Genomic DNA, 9,667 nt, shown 5'->3' on the forward strand with positions numbered 1-9,667 from the left:
ACTTGAAAAGCGGACGCTCCTTCCTCCTCCCCTGCAAAGCCCCCTTGGAAAATTTTTAAAACAAAAAACAAGCAGCAATTCTAAAGGAAAGGCTTTGGTGGCTGAAGTGCCACTTCCATTCACCTTTCCATGATGGAAGGGAAAAAATAAAGATCAGAAGGAGGATTTAGACAAAAAGCCAACTAAGTAAAGGTAATTTCTGATACAGGAAAATCTGCTTGTTGTGTAGAGGTGCTTTGTTGAGTGAACAGAAGAGACATCAGAGACTCTGCAGCAGGTTTTGAAACATTCCCAGCTTCCTTCCCAATGTGCCACCTGATTCCACATCAACCCAGAGACACATTTTGGAATGCCAGTGTCCGTGGAATGAAGGTGAGGAAGACCACCCAGCCCCTGCCCCCAATGAGAGGGACACAGCCACAGGAGAATTGTGAGAGCAGCTGAAAACATTTATGGGGAAATTCCAAGAGCCACCCAAAGTCATGCCAAAGCACCCAGAGCCATCCAGTGAGTGTGTGAGCAACAAATGGGACAAAATTTGTGACACCCTCCCCTGACCATGCTCATCTGCTCACCCATCCAGGGCTTGGCCCCAATGGGACCAAGAGCCCGGTGTGCTCATGGGGACAATTTGTGACCCAGAGAGCAGCTCATGGAGATAATCCCAGGATAGTTTGGGTTGGCAGGACCTTAAAGCTCATTCATTTCCACTCCTGCCATGGGCAGGGGCACCTTCCACTAGATCAGGTTCTTCCAAACCCCATCCAACCTGGCCTTGGTTAATGCCACCTAAAAACCCCTAAGGTTCATTTGGTACTGGAGAAATCCAGCGACAAAAAACTCCAAAATCCATGAATGGAGCATCCTTTACCCATTCTATATTTTTCTCTTTTTCCTCTTTGGGGGGCTGGGGGGACTTGGACCATCTCTTCTCCCAGACAGTGACCAGAAAAATCACACAGAGACTGCTGTCACACAGAAAAACACCCAAAAAACCCCCAAAAAACAACAACAAAAAAAACAAACACCAAAACCTAAAAACCCCCAACTTTAGACACAAACCCTCATTAAAAGCAGGGGACAGCGAGTGAGAGAAGAGGGAGCAGAGCTGTGTGTGCCAGCAGTGCTCCCTCCCCGGGCTGTGCCGCAGAGGTGATTTCGCACTCCGCGGAGCGAGGAGCCGCAGCAGCAAACAGGCTCTGGAATCAAAAGAGCTCCCTGGCACTCCACCGGCCCCGCAGCTCCCATTCCAGGGAAGGAAATTTGCATCCAAAGCATCGAGAGCACTTTAGCTCGAGTTTAAAATAAATTCCGAGCAGATCCATGCCGCCAGCTTGTGTTTGTGACTGGAATCCCAGCCAGCCTGTCCCCGTTGAGAGCTCGGGAAGAGGGGATGGCACAGAGCAGGGAACAGGGATGAGGGGAGAACAGCACAGCTGCAGCTGGTCCAGCACCACGGGCCACAGCAATTAGTGCTAATTGGGGTAACAGCCCCCTGAGCCTGGAAAGGAACAAGCACTTGGTTCATATCCTGTGGCAGCTCCCAGCACCGCACACAGAGCTTGAAAGCACAGAATCATGGAATTTTTTTAGATTGGAAAAGACCCCCAAGATCATAAAGTCCAACTGTTTCCCCAGCACTGCCAAGAGCACCGTTAAACCATGTCCCAGGTGCCACATCCAGGGGTTTTCTGAAAATCTCCAGGGATGGTGACACCACTACTGCCCTGGGCAGCCTGAGCAGGCTGGGTCCCTTCCTTCTGGGGAAGGAATTTTCCCTCAAAATCTAACTGGACATGGTAATGATGTCCTGCCCATGCTGCTGCACAGGGAATGCTCTCTGTTAGCTCATTAGCACTGCGGTTAATTTGGCCCAGGAAAGCCGGGGTGCCCCCAGGCTGCTGCTGTTCATGTCTGTGCTGGAGCTGGTGGCATCACTCCATCAAACCAGGGCATCTTGAAACCTTGTCAGGCCCAGAATCATAAAAATCTTTCCCAAACAAGTCCTGACAGGGCCAGGTGGAATCTGGTTCAAGTGGAGCCAGGGCAAAACCCTCCCCTGCTCCTGAGAGAGACACTCCCCTGAGAGAGAAACCCCAAGAGCTCCCCAGGAGCCACCCCAAAACCTGCTGCTGCCCCACCCCGGTGCCAGGAAAGACACAACCCCAAAAAGGCACTTCCAGCTCATCCCAGACAGCCGCTGGAGGAAGCAGATTTGCTTTTCAAGGCACCAGGATTTATTTGCAGCTTCCCCAGGTGCCGGCAGTGCCCTGGCAGCTGCAAGTCTGGTCTGTGAGTGCCACCTACAGGGATCCCCTGTGCCCCAGCTCCTGCTGTGCCCGACCCCGCTGCCCCCCAGAACCCCCCAGTAACGAGGGGAAATCGTGGAGCAAACAAAACCCTCTCGGCTCCTCAGCTGCCCCAGGACATGAGCAGCCAGGACACGGGCAGGGTGCAGAGGGGGACAGGGGGAACGTGGCTTTTGTTTTCTCAGTGCCACTGATCCACACAACCCGATGAGCAGCAGGTGTGAGGCAGGGAACGCCCTTGGTTTCGTTCTGGAACGAATTCCTTGCAGGGAGGAGCCGGGACATTCCCATTTCAGCCTGGAGGAGACTCAGGGGAGACTCCCGAGGGGCAGCTCCCATCTCTGCTCTGTGGGACAAGGGGCAGGAGCCGAGTCAGGGGAGGTTTGGGGTTGGATTTTAGGAAAAGATTCTTCTCCCCAAGGATGCTGGGCACTGCCCAGGCTCCCCAGGGAATGGTCCCAGCCCCAAGGCTGCCAGAGCTGCAGGAGTGTTTGGACTCGATGATCACTGTGGGTTCCTTCCAACTCAGGAGATTCCATGATTCTCTGATCCAGGGAACAACATCTCCTTCCTCACTTCCAAATAAGCAAAATGGAACTTGGTTCTGCTGCTGTGGAGAGGCTGGAATTGGCCTCACAGGGACTTTTATTTGGTCCTCTGTACAATAAAAGGATTAATGTGAGAACAGGGAAAAAAGAGACTTCAGAAAACTGAAATCAACCCAGAGATGATCATGAAGTCACAGAATGGTTTAAAAGGGACCTTAAAGCTCACCTCATTCCACCCCCTGACAAAGACAGGGACACCTTCCACAGACCAGATTGCTCCAAGCTCAACCCAACCTGGGCTTGGACACTTCCAGACAGGACACAAGGTGAGCAGCAGCCCTGGGAGCAGGAGCAAGGCAGGGGGAAAACCCCAAGGACCCCATAAATCCATGAGCTCACCACAGCAGCTCATCCCACGGGTTCAGCAGCCCGTGCACACAGCAGGGAGGGCTGGGTGGGCTGGAATGCTTTATTCCAGTGGTTCCAGGTACAAGGGAGGGGATGCTGCAATGACAAGAAAACCAGGGATCGATACAGGGCCAGCAGCTGTTTAAAGACAGATCAGCAGCTCCAGGAGGAAGAAACAAGAGCTGCTCCTTGGGGAGTTCAGACAACAACGTGCTCAAGTGCTGTTTATTGACTCCCACCACAGGCACAGAACCTGGCAGGGCTGCAGGTCCCACCCCAGGCACAGAACAAAACCACCAGAGCTGATCTCACCCTGCTCCCACAGATCCCATTAACCCTGCAGATGGCCCAGTCAGTTTGGGCAGGGCAGCAGCAGCAGAGCATCCCAGAAAGGCTCCAAGACAACAGAGGGATTATGTAAACCTTGGAAAATTGGCTTTGGCTTAATTCAGAGTAGACTGTTGTAGTCAGTCATGCACACAGGGGGTGACTGTTACAGGTCATGGTCCATTGGCTGCTTTTGGTGGGATGAGCAGGAATCCTGCAGACCAACAGGCACATGGAACCTCCACCAACACCCTGATCCATCCAGGAGAAAGAAAAGTGCAGCAGTGGCTGGTGAGGCCTCAGCCTGCCCAGGAGCAGGCACGGGTGGGTCTGTTTGCATTCCTGTGTTTAGCCTGAAAAACTACAACTGGAAAGCTACTGAAGATCCAGCTGGGGCAAAGAGACCTGAAACGAGGGCATCAAATACACGTGGAGGAACTGGAAGAGTAATGGAAGGAACAGCTGAAGTGCTCCTTTGTGGAAATGTCACATAAGGTGTTCAAAGCTGCTGTTATTTGCAGGATCCACCCCAAAACCCTCTGCCCTGGCACTGCTCACACTGCAGGAAGTGCCAGGTCCAGCTGATTCTTCCTGGAGAAATGGGATCATGCTGAGCATCCCAAGGAGTCTCAGATCTGTCACTTGGGTTTTCTCCTCTTAGGAAAGGCCTCCAAGGACTCAGAGCAGAGCAGGGATGGAATGTCATGGCCTGCAAAGGGCAAATCCAGATGCCAGCTGCTGCTGAGGGGCAGGATGGGAGTGGAATCAGCTTCACAGGGTTCCTGATTACAGCTCCAACCTGTCTTCAGCCCAAGACCAGGACAAGTGACAGCCCCACAAGCACCTTTGTACTCTGCACCCTTTAAAGGTGGCCAGCAAGACTCTGAAAACATGGAAGTGGTGTAGAAATTCCAGGTTGGCACCTTAATTTCTTCCCCTGGTACCTACACAGCACAGCCCAGGCACCACATCACCTGCTCCATGCCTTTCCCTGCTCAAACACAAACATCTGTTCCAGCCAAAATCAATTCCAGCAGAATTATTTTCAAGGCAAGACCTACTGCTTGAGGTTCTCTCTGCTCTGAATAATTTAACATTAAACAAATGCTCCACTCCTGTGAGGTGAGGAAACTTGAGAATTGCAAACCCCACGTGGCCAACAAGAGAGGAGCCTAAGGAATGCTCAGGGTCATCACTCCAGGTAAAGGAAGGATGAGGAATGTGTTGGTCAAACACTGAACATGGCAGTGGACTGGGACAGTCAGGCTCATACAGTTTCAACAGCACAAGGAACAACTTTCCAGAGGGAACAAAAGAGCCAGGGAATTAATTACCTGCAATGCAGCCCTGCAGGATGAAGAAAGATCCCTGACCATGGATCACAGAGCTCTGATCACCCCCAGGGAAGCTGCAGCCGGGTGGAGCCATCCCAGCAATTCCCACATGGAACCTCTGCCCGCTCCCATCTGCAGCAGCCACAAACAGGGAACACCCAAAACAGGCGTGAAAGGATCCAAAGGACAGAAAACAGGGCACATGCAAGCACTGTGTGCACATGACAATGCCATTAAAAAAATAGATATGTATGTATTTTAAAATCCTTTGTGCACATGAGAGACAGAGCTGCCACGGGGGTGGGATTTCTCCAGGAAACCTCACCTGTCCTGAACAGACAGAGGTGGCTGCTTGCACAGGAACACAGCACTCCCTCGGGAGACCCTGCGCATCTCCCCCTGACCAGCACATCTCTGTCCCTTCTCCAAGAGTCGTCATGCCCCTGATCCACAGGGGATTTGCAAGCCAAAGGAGCCAAAGACATTCCAAAGACATTCTAAATGTTCACCCTAAAGGTAGATATCCCAATTTTTCACCCTAAAGGTGCCACGGGGACCCTCCCTGCCCGCAGGGCAAATCCCTCGGGTTCTCCAAACAAAGGCACTACCAGCTTGGGGGGAAGTGGGCTTTAAGGATGTGCTGCCAGTTTCCAAGGAAAGGCCACAGACAGAAGCACTTGGCGAGCAGTTTTCACCGATTTAGCAGCAGATCCACCCAACAACCACCGCCTGACACATTCACCTTTGGTCCTACACAATCAGATCCCAAAAATCCACTAACAATGGGCTGCAGGACAGATGCCGGCTGAGTACCAGCCAAGGGAATGGAACTCCAGGGTTCTTGAGGAGAGAATTCATCCAGGGCTGCCCTGAATCACAGTCAAGAGGGGTTGGGGTCCCCCTTTTCCAGTCATCAGCTGCTCCAAGACACTCCCTGGCTCACATCTGGCTCTTCCTCGGGCATCACAAAACCCAGAGCTTGGCAGATGTCACAGTGTCCCTGGTGAAGTCACAGCTGGGGCTGGGCAGAGTCCAGGCATTCCCAGACCTCTTGTAGCTCGTTTGGAGAAAGATTCCTTTGGGTTGTGGCCCCTTTCATTCCTTAACACGTCTGTAAACCCGTGAACGACCTGGATTGTCCCAGTAATTGCCAATCCTGCAAAATATAACTCGTTTAACTCCTTCCCAAAGCTGCTGTGCCTGAACTATCACCCTCCCACCCCCGTTTGTGTAGCAGAGCCACAGCTCTCGCAGCTCCTCCCAGAAGCTGATTACAGAGACACTTCCCAAAGAAGTAACCTGATATTGCATGAAGGAAAGAGGATCAGCCTGGAGAAGGAATCTGACGCTTCCAGGGCAAGGAGAGAGGGACATGAGGCACAGGGGCAGCTCTCGAGCTCCGATTTCAGGTGCTGAAAATCGTCCAAGAGCATCTCCTTTACCTCAGCCTTTCCCTGTGCAGTGAACAGCTCCCGTCTTTCCCCAGAAATGTCCCCAAGAATGCACGTGAAGAAAACAGGATTGGTCCCCTCTCCCCTGCCCCAGCTATGGAAGGGCTCAAACTGTTAGTTAGGTCACTGTAAGCAGATCTAGAACTTGAGTACTAGAGATTCCACTGGGACTGGACCCTCCATCATTCCAGGCAGCCAGCGCCGCTGGTCCCGAGTCACCTGGAAAAAAAAAAAGGAGACACCCAAAATCAGGGGGAGCTGAGGTGACATTCCTTGAGGTGACATTCCTCCTCACTTAAAAGAACCGCCCCAGAAATCAAACTTGTGGGACGTGAACACAATGCTGGGAAAGCAGGAATGGACATCCCAGTGAGACTGGGAGTTTGAAGTGTGATGAGACCTGGAAGCAATTCCCAAAATGGATAAATGAATCCAAAACAAAGCAGGAATAACAGGAATGCACATCCTGATGGGACTGGGAGTTTGAACTGTGATATGAGTTGGAAGCAATTCCTAAGCTGAAGGGAAAAACCACAGAAATTTTTGTTTCCCTGTCTAACACAGGGAGGGAGGCCCAGACTGGGCACAGGGGCTGCCTCTCCCAACAGCTCTGTGACCCCACAGCAGTGTCCAAATAACCCTGTCAGCGATACTTTCTGGGCCAGAAAATGAGGAAAAGTGAGATAAATCCGTGTGCCAACACACAGACCACACACAGGCGTTTCAATTTATGCAGATCTGGTTGCAGGAGCTGTGCCAGAGCTCCCACAGCTTTGGGAAAGGAGCCTCAGCCCCTAGTGAGGAAAAGAGCAACACAAAAAACACACCAAATGCTCCCTCACCGCCTCAGGTTGCGGCTTTCAAACACGGTGTCCTCGTCGCTGTCGAGGGAACCCAGCTCGATGTTCTCGTCCTGGCTCGACAGCAGCCCGTACTTCTTCCTCTGGGGCTTCTTCAACCTGAAATGAGTTTTGGGCTCGTTTCTGGGGCCCTCGGACCTGGGGCTGAGGGACAGGGAGAGCACAGTGAGTGAGCCGCCGTCCCCACCCCGCAGGGGGTTCAGCGGGAGATGCTTTAGCGCTAATTACCTCGGGTAATTAACAGTGTTAGGGATTTACAGCAACGTTTTGGACTCGCTGCCAAAGGGATGCGCGGGGAAGCAGAGCCCCGGCTGGGAAGGAGGGAGGGAGGGAAGGGGATTGAGGGAAAATGGGCACAAACCCAAGGATTAGGAGCGGAATTGGGGCAGGCAAGGGACAGGGGACACCGTGACCGGCTTTGGGGGAACCCAGAGTGAGACCGGGACGGGCAGGGGCACAGCCATGGGGGACAGGGACCGCGACAACCGGGACAAGCAAGGACACTGCCACGAGCAGGGGGGACTGGGTCCAGGACCAGGACAATCAGGGTGACATCCCCGGCCAGGGGGAGCCAGGACTAGCAGGGCAGATCCCCGAGAACCCTGGGACCGGGACAAGCCGGGACACAGCCCGGGACAACGGGAACACGAACCAGCAGGGACACAGCCCCGGGCCAGGGCACACCAGGAGCGGGGCCAGCAGAACACGGACACAGCCGTGCACTCACCGGAACGCCCTCAGCATGAAGTAGAAGGCGGCCAGCGCCGACAGAGCGCTCAGCACATAAACCGCGCGCCTCAGCACCGGCAGCCCCGACCCCACCGACAGCCTCGGCCCGGACTCGTGCTCCGACTCCGTGTGCGTGCCGTTCCCCGTGGCCGCCCGCGGCGGCTCCGTGCTGTTCCCCGGGCTGGGGGCGGCGGCGCGGCCGAGGTGCGGGACGAGGAGGAAGAGGAGGAGGAGGAGGAGGAGGAGGCGCGGCATGGCCGGGCCGGGGCGGCGGAGCGGGAGCGGCGGCCGCAGGAAGGCGCCGGGACGGTGCGCTCGGCGCAGGCCCCGCCCGGGCCCCGCGGATCCGCTCGCGGGTTCCGGGGCTGCGCCGTTCCGGCCGTGAGCCGCTCACGGAGCCGCCGAAGGGCTCCGGCATTTTGCCCTCAGGGTTGTTGTTGTGCCCTCACGGGCTGCGCGCAGCTCGGCGGGGCGGCCATTTCTCCCTCGCTGCAACACCCCGTCCGTCACAGACGCCATTTTCCGCTCAGGGTCATCCTTCCTCTCTCAGGGCTGCCATTGCCCCTTCAGGACTCTCATTCCTCCCTCAGAGCCGCCATTTCCCCCTCAGGGTTGTCCCTCTTCCCTCAAGGCCACCATTTCCCCGAGGGTCATCATTTCTCCCTCAGTGGCTCCACTTTTCCTTCATAACAGGACATTCCCCCTCAGAGCCATCATTTCCCCCTCAGGGTTGTCCCTTTCCCCGTAAGGCCACCATTTCCCCGAGGGTCATAATTTCTCCCTCAGTCTCTCCACTTCCCCTTCATAGCAGGACATTCCCCCCCAGAGCCGCCATTTCCCCCTCAGGGTTGTCCCTCCTGCCTCAAGGCCACCATTTCCCCGAGGGTCATCATTTCTCCCTCAGTGGCTCCACTTTTCCCTCATAACAGGACATTCCCCCTCAGGGCTGTCCCTCCTGCCTCAAGGCCACCATTTCCCCGAGGGTCATCATTTCTCCCTCAGTGGCTCCACTTTTCCTTCATAACAGGACATTCTCCCCCAGAGCCGCCATTTCCCCCTCAGGGTTGTCCCTCCTGCCTCAAGGCCACCATTTCCCCGAGGGTCATCATTTCTCCCTCAGTGGCTCCACTTTTCCTTCATAACAGGACATTCTCCCCCAGAGCCGCCATTTCCCCCTCAGGGTTGTCTCTTCTCCCTCAAGGCCACCATTTCCCCCAGGTCATCATTTCTCCCTCAGTAGCTCCACTTTTCCCTCATAGCAGGACTTTCCCCCCCAGAGCCGCCATTTCCCCCTCAGGGTTCTCCTTCTCCCTTCAGGGTGGCCATTCCCGCCCCATGGTGAACACAGCTGGAAACAGGAGCATTTTGAGCATTTCAAGATTTTCTGTCCCCCATCTTTTCCCTCTGCAAACGCTTCCGGCTGCTCAGGGTTCAATCACCACCCTTCAGCCCTGCGCCACTTCCCCATTTTTCCTCAGTGAATGGCTCAAGCTGCCTGGGCACACAGGGCTTACTTAAAAAAAAAAAAAGGCATTTTGGCTACAACTGGGTCACCCGAGCTCACGTCAGACCCACGGCATCCAGACACCTTCCCCGTGACGCCACTGGGTTCCACATCCAGCCCCTGGCTCCAGCGATTCCCTCACCCATGCCAGCAAGACATCATTAACTCAATGCCATAATTAGCAATGCCAAAAATAA

The 9,667-nt window shown here is 54.5% G+C and overlaps 1 protein-coding gene across 3 annotated transcripts; it reads right to left on the reverse strand.

Moving 5' to 3' along the window:
* Positions 1-428: 428 nt before the first annotated feature.
* FAM174C (family with sequence similarity 174 member C) lies at positions 429-8,964 on the reverse strand. 3 transcript variants are annotated; one of them, XM_064396172.1, is made up of 3 exons: positions 7,965-8,964; positions 7,205-7,381; positions 429-6,596 (listed from the first exon to the last, which is right to left on the reverse strand). In XM_064396172.1, the coding sequence occupies exons 1-2, from the start codon at positions 8,219-8,221 to the stop codon at positions 7,216-7,218; spliced, it is 423 nt and encodes a 140-aa protein (XP_064252242.1). In that variant the 5' UTR covers positions 8,222-8,964; the 3' UTR covers positions 429-6,596; positions 7,205-7,215. The 3 variants fall into 3 exon arrangements, with proteins under 3 accessions (XP_064252242.1, XP_064252241.1, XP_064252244.1); XM_064396171.1 differs by having other exon boundaries at positions 7,220-7,381; positions 7,965-8,958; XM_064396174.1 differs by having other exon boundaries at positions 7,220-7,336; positions 7,965-8,672.
* Between the last annotated feature and the right edge of the window lie 703 nt (positions 8,965-9,667).

The sequence above is a fragment of the Passer domesticus genome, chromosome 21, assembly GCF_036417665.1.
Source record: "Passer domesticus isolate bPasDom1 chromosome 21, bPasDom1.hap1, whole genome shotgun sequence".
Taxonomy (NCBI): domain Eukaryota; kingdom Metazoa; phylum Chordata; class Aves; order Passeriformes; family Passeridae; genus Passer; species Passer domesticus.

Bases quoted from the DNA above. Each gene is read 5' to 3' on its own strand.
- FAM174C (XM_064396172.1), bottom strand. From the start codon at position 8,221: ATGCCGCGCCTCCTCCTCCTCCTCCTCCTCCTCTTCCTCCTCGTCCCG. The intron at 7,382-7,964 runs GTGAGTGCACGG...CCTGTCCCTCAG, and splicing joins TTCATGCTGAGGGCGTTCCG to CCCCAGGTCCGAGGGCCCCA.